The sequence below is a fragment of the Salarias fasciatus genome, chromosome 7 (genome assembly GCF_902148845.1).
Source record: "Salarias fasciatus chromosome 7, fSalaFa1.1, whole genome shotgun sequence".
NCBI classification, from domain to species: Eukaryota; Metazoa; Chordata; class Actinopteri; order Blenniiformes; family Blenniidae; genus Salarias; species Salarias fasciatus.
Genome location: NC_043751.1, coordinates 30,019,724 through 30,034,404, shown reverse-complemented (window position 1 = coordinate 30,034,404; position 14,681 = coordinate 30,019,724). Strand labels below are relative to the sequence as shown.

The window sequence follows — 14,681 nt, the reverse complement described above, 5'->3', positions numbered from 1 at the left end:
TGGCTGCGCACGGCTTATTTTCGTCCGGTGGAACTAAACATGTGTGTTATTGGTTCCTGCCTGGACGCGCCAGATTATCCAAACATTAAACGTTTGTTTATGACCACTCCACAGAGACACAGGGACGAAAATCACATATTTCATGCCTCCTTTGTGAAGCATTTTGGGGACCTTTTGGTTTTTGTTAAGAACTTTATAAATAAAATTTGATTTGATTTGACGTTCAACGTTTTAATTATGACTGGATCTCCGCTCCTTTTTTTTTAAAACAGTTTTAAGCGCAATTCACTAAGGCTATATAAGAAAGAAAATTTGTGTAAATTTATCTTGCATCAACCTAATTCTTGAAAAGAAATGCAACACATAGTTTTAGATTAGTTTTTGTCAAGTATAAAAAGTTATCTCCGCCACTGGAGGGCGCAAAAGCGCCAACAATCCTGGCAAGTCGGAGGACCAGCATGGTTTCCTTCCTGTGAATTATGAGAATAAATCTTTATTGAAAACAAAATGAAAATATACACAGAATTAGATAAAATTTTAAGAACAGTGAATATCATCAAGACTAAGTACATGATGAAATAAGAGTGTAAACCACTCAGCTGGAGACAACCTTGCAATGTAGAAAACACTTTTCCATTAAGATAACTTGTTTCTAATTTATTCCCCAAGGATCACTTTCAGCTTCAGATAATTTAACACATTTAACAGACAAGATATTAGAAAAACTAATGGAAACTAAATCCAAACCACTGAAGACACACTGGAGAGGCTATCTTTAGATTTAATATTTTAAAATCGTCACTTTACAGACTAATAACTGTGCTTTGCCTCATGTAATGTAGCGGTGATTAAGAATCACATGGTAAGTTACTTTTCATTAATTTTTTGTCCCTGTCCAAGCTTTCCTTGTTTAAACAGGTTTAAGACTTATTCATGAAAAATACTGTATATTAATGAAAAGATACAGGTAAATTTTCAGGCTTCAGTCCTTTGTAGGCCAACGACAGCCCCAGAAAGTGAAACACTAAAATTTCTAATATAAAAGCGGCATGAAGTACATAACATTACATGTTGTCCATCATGCAATTAGTTTTCTTCTTTTTTTTATTGTACAATTTACAGGTCCCACTTCTTACAGAAAGTCATGTTACACCTTTGGTTTATAGAGAAGTGTTTTAAAATAGTCCTGTCATAGAGAAAGCACAAGCCAGCCATTCAAAAATAATCACATGAACATACATTTATTACAAATATCACAATCCAGGAAACAACAACTCATCAATAAGTCACATCTTTGGGAGCTCTGGGGTAAATTTCATTAATAGATGTTTTAAATACAACGCATTCTTTACAATCCTGAATTTCATCTCAAACCAGAGACGGCTTTTCTCTCTGCTCCCACGTCTGTATAAGGTGCTCCAGGAAATACAAGGAAACAAACACTGAGCAGCCCAGCCTGTTGTCGAACCGAGAGGCGCGTCACAAACCAGTCTCACACAGTCTGAATGATTTTACAGTCTCCTCATGCAGCGTGGTGGACCACCACCTCGTTCAGAAAGAATTTGATCAGTATTAATCAGTATCATGATTTGGATTCTTTAAGTTGTATAAATAAGAGTCTGTCTTGAACCGCCATCTCTCGTTAATTTGGTTACCCATCTCAGATATACAAACGTAATTCAGTCAACCCCAGAGATGCTTCAAGTATAGGATGGACAGACAGGAAACACGAAGCTGCAGACAGAGGGAGGAACATGGGGAAACTGCAGAATGAGCATGTGTCGCGTCACACAGAGCACAGAAAGGGAAAACACATCTCACCCAGCCTGACCTCAACTGGAAATGACACTTCCATAACCTCGGTTTTTTTGGGGGAGAAGGTCAAACGCATCTGCCAGGAGTCTGATTAAAGCGGCAGGCGAAGCAAATTTTTCAGTCACTGTGCCGTGAGGGGCTTTCCTCAGCTGACCGCATACCAGACCTCCATCCTGTAAACTGATACTGAAGGAAAAAAAAAAAAACAACTTCACATTTGCATAAACAATTTACCGCTCAGCTCTTCAAACGAAACCAGTTCATCGTCATTTATTTCACAAAGATCAAATCACATCTTGAGAATTGTTGTCCTAACACAAACACATCTGTCATCAGAAGATATTAAGACATAAGTTTCTTACGTCGGTGCCTAAAATGACTCTTATTGGAGCTACATTGACGCCAAACTGTTAGCACCAATCGAGCAAAAACCAGCTAATTCCAGAAGTCTGAGAAGGGGAGATCATTTACAAATGTGCTCCAAAATGCACATCTGTAACTGGGAAATCGATCCCTGTGTGTGTGTGTGTGTGTTTCTGCTTCAAACATGACTGAGTCAGAGAAAACATCTGAGCAAAAAGACAAGAGCACAAGAAGCAGCGGGGTCAGCCAGACTGAAAATCAGCGACTTCTACCAGACTGAAGTGTGTCGTTCATCGGTTCTTTACATGATTTTTTTTCTTCTTCTTCTTTCTGAGCGATGGCTGATTTTGGAAACATTTTTGTAAACTAGATTTGAAAACAGAACTCAAGAAATCAACTTGTAATATCACGGTTTTCTGACACAGAAAGCGATTAAATCCCATCATTCGCCCACAACGCAATCCTTTACGTGACAAACCTGGCTTGTGGGCGATGGAGAAGCACAGACAGTAAAGCTGCCACCAGTGTGGGCGTCGCACGAGACAATGAAAATGCTACCTGGAGAAGACGACAACTCGTTTACCTACAGCCAGAAAAACCAGGAGGTGAAGATCCGTCTCCAGTTTCTTTGTACCTTGGGTTTAATACTGCTCTCCAGGCCCTGAGAGACCTGCAGACGTGTGCGTGACACTGATGAAATCGCTGCAGCCGCAGCGGGATCCTCCGGTCTGGATGGCGTTATGACGCAAAGGGGGCTCGCAGACGAGAAGTTGGTTTAGTCTCCTAATCTGGTTAAAAGGTCACCGCTCCTCACAAAAAAACAACAACAAAAAAAAAAAACACACCGAGTAGAAAGTAGACGATTCTTGGCCCAGTTTCTGCAGGGAGTTGTCAGAAGGGTACAAAAGAGGTGAGACGGTGGGGGGAGGGTGTGGGGGGGGGGGGGTCCAGCTGTGGTTCCATCTCCTCACCTCCGTCGCTACCTCCTCCCACCAGAACCCGCAGTTCTGCCGCCGTCACGATGCTGCGGCGCCGTCCTCACGGCCCTGACGGGTGAGAGCGAGATGATGGAGGAGGAGGAGGAGCGGGAGGGTGTGGGGCTCGTGTCTCTCTCTTTGCTGGAGGGAGGGCGGGAAGTGTGTCAGGAGACATGAGCAATGAGTCTGACGCGGGTCTGGATGTCCTGGCGGCACAGCGGGCACGTCTCTAACTGTAAGGCACACTCCATACACATACCACTGGAAAGAGAACAACCAAGCGTCGTCAGTTTCTTCACCGGAGGCGAGTCTGCACTGCCGGCGGCTCGGCGGTCCGTCCACACTCACCCGTGTCCGCAGGGCCGCAGCTCCGTGTCGGCCATGACGTCGCAGCACAGCGTGCAGCAGTTGTCTCGGATGCTCACCTGCTTCAGTAAGGCCAGACGCCGGTGTCTGACCAGAGAGAACACACACACATACACACACATATACACAGATGAGTGTTTATTCAACACAACAGCCCTTTCGGTGACAGATTAAACCAACAATGCCGTGATCAGAGTTCCGCTGAGAGCGTTTTCTGGTATTTATTCATCCTGGCTGACTGACTTGCCTCCTCACTCAGCGATATCAGCTTGTTAGAACAGGGGAAATTAGGCCTCTTCACATTTTTACTTTATAATTATTAGGTTGCATTCCTCAGAGACTGGGTTAGACCATCACCTAAGAACAAATCGGCTCCTTTCAAAGCAAATTTTCTTTTCTTTCATAAACAGAAAAATATGAACCATAGAGCACTTCAGCATTCCTCCCCTCGTTCACTCTTTGGACGCACCGCTGGTATGTTGACAGGCCACCAACTGCGGCTGAGCCCCAGACTCATGTGTTTGTGATCATTTCAGAGGTCCTCGGAGGGGCAGCTGGTCAATACCTCAAGCAGCAGATGGTGGTGTCAACACTACTTTTCACTGCTGGTAATCTGGAATATTTTATCTCTCGGTCAGATCCACTCTCTGAACATCAATAAATATTCTGTTAATATCGTCATATCAGATCAGTCATTCCCAACATGAGGCCCTGGACCCACGAGAGAGAGAGAAAGGTGCCAGATCGCATTAAAGAGAAATGAGGCTGTTCTCTGCTTTAAGTTCTCTGAAATGTGATTTGCACTTTACTAAAAACCTTAAAACAGGCTAGTTAGGCTAACTTCACTACAGCTTTTAACTATACTCCCAAAACAAAGTGTAAAGGCCTGTTTAATGGAGCCAACTAATCAACAAGTGACGATCAAGCCCCGTTTCCTCTGGTGAAACCCCAAACGATTCGTCATGCTGGTTTCATGCCAGACCTACGCAGTGACAGTGTGAAAACATGATTCACCGGAGGGCTGGTAGGAACAGCAGACTGCATGCTGCTCTCCCAAGCTCTCAGTGTTGTGTACTGAAAGCAAAAAGAAAAGAAGAAAAAATCCTTTATTGGCCATTTCTCACCTTGGTAGGATGATCTTTTCACTGGGTAGCAGAGAAGCAAAGTCATTAAAGGTGCTGAACTTGACAGAGGGAGGGTGGCGAAAAGGCTTGGCCCCGAAGTTAAACTCACACTGCTGGTACGACATGAAGCTGGCTGCCGCGAAGAAACCGGACCTGACGGAGAGACGCGGCCTGGTTAACGGACGACACTCCCAGTGGTCATTCTGACGTGGGACAGGACGCCCTGCAGGGGTGGCGTGCTGAGCAGTTCACGCAAACAGTGCAGAGTGCTGCACTTTTATGTTGCAGGGCGTCAATAAAAACGAAAGACCCACTACTTCAATTCATTTATCAAAGAAAGAATAAAACCCACAAAACAGGTGCGTCCCCTCAGGTTTTCCTTTGAGGGCCACATTGGCTTCTTTAGTTCTGCTGTTTTGATTCATCAGCAACAACATTTCAAATTGCGAGCTTCCTGGGTCGGTGTTTTCCGTTCTATTTATAAGACTTTTATTTATAAAAGCCACAGTTTGGACTCGTGTGAAGAAAAAAGGCCAAAAAAATAAATAAATAAAAAATAAAACTTGTCAGTTTTGATTGTGGGAAAACTTACGTTGCTGATGAGAAGACCTGTTTCTCTGGGGGCAGCTGATGTCCGTTTAGATAAAAGATCATCTGCTTCTTGCTGAGATCCAACAGGAAGCCGATGGCATCTCCTAAACGGGACAGATACACACACACACACACACCAGAATAAACCCTTGGCAAGCCCGCTATTGCTGTTAACCCTCCGTGTAGGAGGCAAGCCAGAGACTGAGCGCTGGCAGCGATGGAGTGTGGGAGTTAAAATCTAAATCAGAAAATAACCAAGAGACACCAACAACAATGGAGCACACTCCAAATGAATAAGGCAGATATTAAGAGGCACGATGTTCAAGTTGACCGTTTCATCTTGAAGTTCGACTACGAGCGACCGTGTGAGTAACTCCTACCCTCCTTCCAGCAGGGGTGAGAGTGAGGTTTACTGCGAGCGTTGTACCAGATGAGCTGCCTGCAGCCATCGTACGCACACGAGTATTCGTCGTCTCCTATCCCATAACCTTCCTGAAACAGCGAGGGAAAAAAAACAAAACAATGAGAGAACTGCAGCGATCAGAGGGGAGCTCCGGTGACACACTCGAAGGATACCTACGTGGTTTAGGAACTTGCTGTCCTTGGTGGCCCATCCGATCTGCATCACTCCGGACGTAACGACAGTCACCTCGTAGTACCAAACACCGGAATCCACACAGAAGGTACAGCGCACGCTCTCGAAGGACGAGGCGTCGCAGCGCGCCTGGGAACAGAAGCAAAAACCAACAAGGTGAAGCTTCTGATAGATTAGGTAAATGCTGCACTTCATTTGAGGAGACACACACACACAAATACACACCTCCAGACCACTTGGAGAGATCTTGAGGTACTCGCTGACGTCGTTGCTGTTGAGCATGGCGTTGATATTGGTGAGGTTGACCTTTTCATACGTGAACTGGCGGCCTTCCTTTAGGACTGGACAACATGAGAAACAATTTATCTCAACAAACAGTCAAATAAAGAAGCTCTCTCAGTGTCGAGTCTGTTTATTACGACATTCCACACAAGTTCACTGACTGAGGCAAGAGGATACTCACACAGGTTGTCAAGGCTCCACTGGGAACAGAATCCAACCTGCCGATTCAGGTAATCCGGATGCTCCGCCCACGACTCCAGGACAGCGAGTCGATTGCTGATAGACGACTCTGATACGGTGAGCTTGTTCTCACCTGAGAGGAAGAGGACACGGCGCCATTAGTCCCATTCACTCACACATCTATGATGACGGCTGCCCTGAACAACAAGCAGCGACCGAAGAGCCGACATCAGGGGTTCATCAATCCAAAAATAGATCTTGACCTCGGGATGTGAAGTGAACTTACTGGTTTGGGAGAATTTCTCCAGAGCAATGAGAGCAAACAGCATGACAGTAGGGTGGGCCTCGGAGCTCTGGAGGAGGACAGGAAACACCGTCAGTCGTATTCAATTCAAGGACTTTTCATTGATTTAGTCTAAAACGAATCAGTTCAGTTAAAATTCAGAAATTAACAATCTGACAGCCGAGAGAAACTAATTAACCACTTCACTTGACGATCTGCACAACAATCAAGGCCAAAATTCGAAAACACTGTCCCTTAATAAGAGCACTCCAACTCTTACTTTGAAAGAAGAAGAAGAAAAAAAAAAAACAAGCAGGAACAATGTGTATATTTGTGACAGATTGTTTTCCACCTAATAACTGCAGCGCTCTCATTGTTGGGCGTGATCTTACGGGGGATTTAGAAGGCTTTGGATAATGGCCAATATGGCGCCCTGACATGATTAAACATGATTACGCATCACGGATTAATTTCAACGCTGCGTTTGTACGGATGGTCAGCGTCTTACTTAATCTGCTCCTGTTACCGAGGCCGTCACCTTACAAGTGAAGCCACCCAAATGCAACCGCAAACTTTCGGCTTCAGTCTGCAAAAGCACGAAATACATTGTGTATTTAAAACGCCAGGTGTTGGCGTTCACTCACCAGGCTCTCCAGAAGGTACTCCAGGGTTCCAGGGCTCAACAACCCAATACTGGCTGGTCCTGCCAATAAAAATGTGGAATTAGAGAAAATAGGAACAGAAATTAGATCAAAAAAAAAAAAAAAAAAGGGGGGGTTTAAAAAAAGAAAAAACATCTCCCAACAGTCTCTTTATTCCTGTATGAAAGGAGTTTTGTTAACAGCACATTATGAAGATATATATCTAAACCTCATTGTTTAGAAAGTGCTTTCTGCCTCGGAATAAACCGACTAGCTAAGCCAGTTACGTAAACAAACATCTCACAAGGCATCTGTGAATATCTCACACAAACATAACATTAATAAGGCCGTCTCCTATCAGTGCACTAATGTGGATGCAAGACTAAAAAAAACAAAATCTGAACGTGTGAGATTTTAAAATGAGTCAATCTGAGATTCGGAGCCAGTCTGACAGACGTTCAAGCGCGACCCTGATGCTTTACCAGCCAGTTTCTCCGCCAGGCATCCCAGGACAGCCGTAGTGTTTCTGTGTTTCGCCGGGTTCAAAGCGTCCTGTTTCGCAACCGCCGAACTCAGATTCAACATGTCGGAGAGCTTCTGAAGGGCATCCTGGAAAAAGAATACAGGCAGGTTGTTACAGCGAAGGGCGAGTCCGCACAGTCCGCATGTAAAAATGTAAAGTGAGGTCGAGCTGGAATATCGCACATCTACTCAAATTCATTTCATGTTGCGATACGAAAGCAAACCCCTGCAGATAAACAGACTCCTCTGTCCTCGGGTGACTCCGGTCAGGGAAACAGGGGGTCCTAACAAGATTTGGTTTGTTTGAAGCAGAAGAAACAGGGGTGCTGAAAACTCAGCAGTGAAAGTCAAACATTACAGGCAGACAATCACACTGCAACTGGCCATCTGCTTTGTGAAAATGAATCCATATTAAATGAGAAAAGGGTCACGTAAAAAGCAGCCTAATGAAGCCAAATCAAGCTGATCAGGGCTGGACAGGGGTCAAGATCACATCCAGTTCGTGGTTCCGGGGTCAGATTCTAACCTTGGTGGGGAGAGGGCACTCGTCCAGCAGAAGGGTGATCACCGCAGGGCCGAGTGGATCATCCAGCGGGATCACTCGAATCAGAGACTGGACGACCTCCAGCCAGCCGTCGTCTAGGAGGAAACCGAGGAGACATGGAGTCACCGTTTAAGAGACAAATTGGACACGGACCTCCAGCAGCAATGTGCCAGGCTGCAGGTTTGATCTGAGAAACGTAATCCTCAAAGCAACCGTCAGGAGGATTCAAACCGTACTGTAGTCACACTACATCGAAGCCAAGAGATTCAATTTTTAACTGATACAGTAAAACATTGGTGCTGACTTTATCAAACCGGTAGACAAGCAATTCTCAAAGTCTTAAATGCCGCGGTCGCTGTGCATTAACTGGTGTGGTGAAAAGGTTGCTCAGCAGCACATAGTCACTGTCAATACAGTCCTCCATGGACACAAAGTGCTCCGTCAACATGTGCACAGAATTCAGATTTTGACTACATTTAAAGTTATATTATCTTGTGTGAGCCAAGAAATCTTGTGAAACTAGAAAGAGAAAAATGAAACATTGAGAGAAAAACAATGCAACTACAAAAAGTTGTTTAGTTCTTAATGCAGAAATACCAAGTGTGTGTGGTCCCTCAGATAACTGGATTATGAGTACTGGATGAAGAACAATCACTGAAACATGCATTTCCTGTCCATTAGGTGACTCGGTAAGAAACACTCACACACCACCACTTATGAGAGCCGACTGTCTCATGAATAATGGAGGCGAGCAGCACATGTCAAACAGGAAGTGACTGGACGGCCGACTGACTGACTGACTTGCTGCTTGACTGCCTTTCAGACTCGCTACCTGCAAGCTGATACCGGCGCGGCTGCTGTCAGGACGCACAACACCACGCCTGGTGAGCATCAAACACCCGATGTGAGTGACACCAAGCTCCAGCACAGGAATTTAAACGCCAGCCCACACACACAGACACACACACATCACCACAAGCGCAGCATGACAGCATCGTCCATCACATGCATCTGGAAAAACCCAAAAAGCAGATAAACATCAGCTGAAGCAGGAGCAGAGGATGGACTGGTTGTCAAACTAAGACTATGTGCTGTGATCCTCCTCCCTCAGATGTTCTACAATGCAGATCCAGGATCAGTGTTCTGAGCAGAAAAGTGCTTCCTTTACCTGTCTCTGCCATCTCGTGCAGTGTGATCATGGAGTACGGAGGCTCTTGGTCACTGGAAACAAATACAAGAAGACAGCAATTTAGTGCTTTTTAATGCGCGCTTGTTTCACATTCATTGATGGTACGTTGAGATAAAAGAGGTTAGAAACAGACTGAGAACAACGCGGAGAAATGATTCACACCGTAGGAAACAGTCACTCTTACCGTTTCTTGTCACGACCTGTCCTGAACTCAGAACTGCTTCTTTCCAAACAGCCATAAATCAAGTGGCTTGATTCTTGATTCCCTAGCTGGTTCGGGATCATTTATCATTTGTTTGAGAGGCGCATGTTAAAGTATATAAAAAGATAACTTTTAAAACTGCAGCTTTTAGAAGCTGTGTTCATTTTACTGCCCCGATATCAACAGAATTTTCATCTCTCCTGTTGGTAAAATTGCCACAAACATCCAACCTTTAAATGTGGAAATAACACAGAGAACCTCTTCATCTTGTTTCTTATTCAACATTTATTTCCACAAAATGCTGAGTTATTGTGTTAAACCTTGGTCGCAAAACAACTCAACAAGAACCCACATCAAATGTATTATGATAAAAAGTCTCTAAATACCAGCGATGAACGAAACATGGTCACATGAGAAGATTTCAAAGAACCTGAAGATGAAACCAGTCTCACAAAAGCAACATTCATGCAGCCTTGATACAACAGAGACGCACAAGGCCGCTGGAAGCAGTGACGAAGACTCTAATGAACATAAGTGAATCACTATCAAATAAGAAAGATGCTCAGAAAACTCAATTTTCTGCGTTTACAACATCCAGAAATAAGATTCGATGTGCTGCTGAACATTTTGCACCATGTGCAGAAAAACAGATTATTGATTTGTCGGTGACTAAACTTCAGGCTGCTGCTGTTGCGATGAGGATCGGACTGGTAACTCGTCAAACAAGACCAAAATGCCTTCATCGCACGTGGACCTATAGTTCAATATTCACGTCTACACATCACGTACACATCTTATGAACACACGACTTGACAGTCGATCCGTGCAGGTTTTGAAAAATGTGCCGACGACAGATCGGTAGAGAGGAAGGAGGAAGTTTGTGTTTCACAAGTGATAAGATTGATGAGCTGCTTTATTCCAGTCAGCCGGTGGATCGATGCGGAGAATGCTTTGCACGGCACATACAAGATCCCACATGCAGCTTCAGGCTGAAGCTCACCAGATCTGTCGACTCCAAACTCTGCGAGCTTTACTCAGCCCTGGTTAAACACGCCACTGAACCTCATTTCAATTGTTTGATGTTGTTGAGCAGTTGCGTTTTACCGCTGCGGCCAGCTCTCTCAAAACTCTGGACCCTGCGCGCATCCAACGAAGAACAGAAAGGAACCTTTACGCCACCTCCTTGAATTCAATTGTTACAATTGAATTCAAGGAGGTCCAACAGATGCTGCTGATTTTGTCATTTCTGGACCTTTATCCATCAATTTATATTCCCTGTGGCCATCATGTATGAAATACAGAAAGAGTTGATCATTATTTCACTCTATTTCCTTTCATATTTAGAATAACTTCTGACTGCTCTTTCTGTCCAGGTTTGCATTCAAACTGTCAAAAACCAACAAAGTTACATGAATTAATAGTTAAAATATCCAAGATGAGAGACACTTCACTCACTCACTAGTAAATTTGGATTTTCTTGGCATAATCTACCAGAATTATCACTATAATTTTTCAGAAGCGCACACGCTGTGTACAGGACTATTAAATCTGCAGGATATTAATCTGGAAGCTGTGCAAACCACTCCAACTCTTCCTTCCATTTTCACCTCTGAATAATTAATAGCGTTACCAGACTTACTTGTCTACAAGTGTCCTGATGACTGCCAGCGTGTCGAGCACCAAGCCGTCCACGTTCTGCTTCTTCCGTCTAGGTTCGTGTGGCCCTCGACCTCGCCGCGGCGGCCGGACAGGGTCCCGGGGCCGGCTGCTCCGGGCCTCTCCCGCGTCGACGCCCACACCCGTGCTGTGATCTACTCGCCGAGCTTGACCCCGGGTCGCCCTGGTCGACCCGTGATGGTGGTCCTCCAAGTCACTGTCCTCTCGGCACACGCAGCTGTTCCCCATGGTTCCGGTGCCGGAGACCACACTGGCTAGGGTCTCCCTGAATGGAGAATGGGAGTTTGAGGAGGAGAGGAAGAGCAGAACCCGAGCGAGGCTCCTGCAGGCACAGAAAGTGATCCAGGCGGCCACTATCATATCATTTGAAGAGCCTGGTTTTGGGGGAGTCTCGTCCCTGTGGCCTGGGTGGGGTCAGCGTGGAGGATCATTCTGTGGCCAAGCCAGAGATCTGTGTGTGAGCAGCAGTAACGTGCGGCTGGTTACATGGATGAGGACGGGTCAGGTGACACAATGAGAAAACCTCTGATCACCACCAACAGCCTGAGGTTCAGGTCCAGCTTTCATCCAAGGCTCGCATGGCTGTGAAAGCACAAACAAAAGCAACATGTTTTAAATGTGCCCTCCAAAAAGATCTCAAAGTACTTCATAAACCCAAAGGAACACTTGGTCCTGCTTCAAGTCGGGACTTGGGACTCCAATGGCCCATCATCTTCCCATGATTTACGTCACAAACTCAACAGTTTCATGATGAACCTGAAGCATCTTCTAGATTTTCATCAGTACTTCACAAATCTAACAAGTTCTCCCTATAGGACAGTTTTCACAGACATCCTTCAACGGGTCTGACGATCAAGTAATCGAGTAAATCCTCCTCTTCAGACTTATTCCTGTTCCATGTCTATAAAGTGCAATAACTGGAGCTCCAGGTTAATAAAGCTATATGAATATCAACAAACAAATGATAAAATTGTGCAATCAGAAGAGAGAAGCACATAAACTCTGCAGACAGTCATAAAGAGGTCTGGCCTGTGTTACCGCTGCTCTTAACATGTTTATGCACCGAGTAAGCGTCCTCTATTCTTTAATTTATTTTCAATGTTTTTCATTAACTTCTCTCTTTCTTAGTTTGTTCATTTCCTCTGTATCCCATAGATATCTCTCAATCCAGATTCATATGTTGCTCGTGTCCCCTCCAGCATGCAATGTGGAAACTCAAGTTGGCTCTTGGATGTTGTTATTTTGGTTGTCATTGTCATCATCCTCTCTCATCTGTCTCCCAGGAGGGCGAGAGTCACCCGCCCACCTGTGAGCCCAATTTTTTGGCAACTGATTTTTTTTTTTATGCTTAAAATAAGCATTCCCTTGTTTCTTGTTCATGTGACATTATTGATACTTGCTTCAGCCTGTCCTTTACCCTTACTCTTACTTTGTTAAAAACAGTGGGATTATTGACTAGCAATCCCAGCTAGAGGTAGATATTTAAAAGAACAAATTTAACCGTGTGAAATTACGCAGTCTGGTGACATTATAAAGCTTTTACATTTGCTGAGGTTACATAACCAGATCGGGATATGATAACACAGTTTAATAAATAAACTATTAAAAAAAACTAAAGATAAGACTAACTATGGGTCTGCTCAATTTAAAAAGAAACGCTGTCGGAAAGAAGCGTTTTCTATTTAGATGAATGTTCACAGCATGACGACAGTACTCATATATTAATTTATTTGCGACACATTTTGGGGTTTCTGTTGACAAACACGAGTTTTCCACTTAGCTTAGCTAGCAAGCTAGCCACCCACAAAATCAGCACTGTAACGCTATCAGTTCTAAATTAAATAAACTTTTCCAAACTTTCAACTCGGCAGCTGGCAAATAAGACTACGGGAATTCAGATAAAATCCGGGGGCAATACTTACGTTGACACCAGCTGAAAAACATCGACATTCAAAACCAAAAGTGTTTCACAGAACGGAGAGCTAACGAGCTAGCTCCTCTGCTAGCCGTTAGCATCGACAGCCAGACACTCCTCTGCTGCTCCTGTCACAACTTAGCTAGTGGCTACCGTGAACAAAGCCTGGCGCCGGAACCCGGGCGACGAGCGAGGCTGTAAATCCGCGGATACACCCCATAAACACAGAGCCGCTGGATAACGGAGCCAGCGCATTCACAGCGAGCAGCCTGCACACACTCTGTTTGCGATGCTACTGAGCCGCTAGCCGCGCGCTAAGTTCCGTAGCGGTGGCAGCTAAAGGCTTCACATCATCATCATCATCAGCTGGGATGAGGAGGAGGCGAGGCTCAGGCGAGAGGGAGGAGAGAGAGGGGGACGATCAACTTAAACAGGGGGAGAAAAACAGTCTTTCCTTTCCTCCCGGCAGTGGTTTTAAAAACAACCAGTCCGGTCACTTCTGTTTTCATCTCCACTGCTCTCCAGCCTGTTGGTTATGATTGGAAACTGCGTATTTCAAGAGTAAAACACAAAAATTAAAAATAACTCCAAAATATTGTCTCTAAATCTAATAATCTTGGATCTCTTGGGTCTATACAAATATTATATTCACTTGAAGAATATGAACTGAATATTCTTCATTTTTGCCTTTCTGAATCGCTTTGTTTTGATATTTTTCATAACCTTAATCACCTTGTTTTACAACGTTTCCTTTATTTTCTTGTAAAGCACTACCTGTGTCTGTATGGTGCTTTAGAAATACACTTACCTTGTCTTATTCATGGTGGAGACATATATAAATATCTACCCTTCATGAACACAAACTTTAGCTGACAATTCCAAAACTGATCAAAAATCATATTTATTGTATAATTATAATGTTAAAAAATGTGATGATTATATATTTTCTGATGGATTATGTGAAGCGTTGAAATGAAAATGCAAACTGTTTATTAAGGTATTTTCATAAAATTACAATATAATTATTGTAATTCTTGTAACCATAACACACATGATTCAATAATTCACAATATTTAATCATGCAGTGATTTTTACATGCTTGTAGTTCATTGAAAAGAAATCTGAAGGAGTTACTGATTATTTAGCTTGGAATGAAAGAGAGTGGTTCACAGAAATTTTAAGGAAAAATAAACGAACATATGTTCATTTATGTGTGATCAAGGCAGTTCTATTTAGTTCTATCAGTTCCACAACATTCTCTCACTGAATTCCTGAGTAATAATATCATATTGTGTTAATTCAACAAGAAGCATCAGGAACAAATTTTGAAATCACCAAATACTTTTCAGGTAAAGAGTTAAGGAGTTAGAATAAAGATTTGTTCAAAAAAATGTTACATTCAGAAGTCTTGGCTG

The 14,681-nt window shown here is 43.8% G+C and overlaps 1 protein-coding gene across 1 annotated transcript; it reads right to left on the bottom strand.

The window, feature by feature from the left end:
• Nucleotides 1–1,225: 1,225 nt before the first annotated feature.
• On the bottom strand, nt 1,226–13,603 carry rspry1 (ring finger and SPRY domain containing 1). Its single transcript, XM_030096671.1, has 15 exons — nt 13,274–13,603; nt 11,314–11,933; nt 9,452–9,504; nt 8,266–8,378; nt 7,700–7,826; nt 7,221–7,279; nt 6,580–6,646; nt 6,295–6,426; nt 6,057–6,172; nt 5,817–5,960; nt 5,617–5,728; nt 5,238–5,340; nt 4,646–4,798; nt 3,504–3,608; nt 1,226–3,416 (listed from the first exon to the last, which is right to left on the bottom strand). The coding sequence occupies exons 2-15, from the start codon at nt 11,709–11,711 to the stop codon at nt 3,320–3,322; spliced, it is 1,779 nt and encodes a 592-aa protein (XP_029952531.1). The 5' UTR covers nt 11,712–11,933; nt 13,274–13,603; the 3' UTR covers nt 1,226–3,319.
• Nucleotides 13,604–14,681: the final 1,078 nt, after the last annotated feature.

Excerpts from the sequence above, each read along its gene's own strand:
- rspry1 (XM_030096671.1), bottom strand. The coding sequence starts at position 11,711 with ATGATAGTGGCCGCCTGGATCACTTTCTGTGCCTGCAGGAGCCTCGCT. Across the intron at positions 7,280-7,699 it reads CCTGGCGGAGAAACTGGCTG|GACCAGCCAGTATTGGGTTG; the intron begins GTAAAGCATCAG and ends TTTTATTGGCAG. Across the intron at positions 6,173-6,294 it reads GTGGAGCCTTGACAACCTGT|TCCTAAAGGAAGGCCGCCAG; the intron begins GTGAGTATCCTC and ends CATGTTGTCCAG.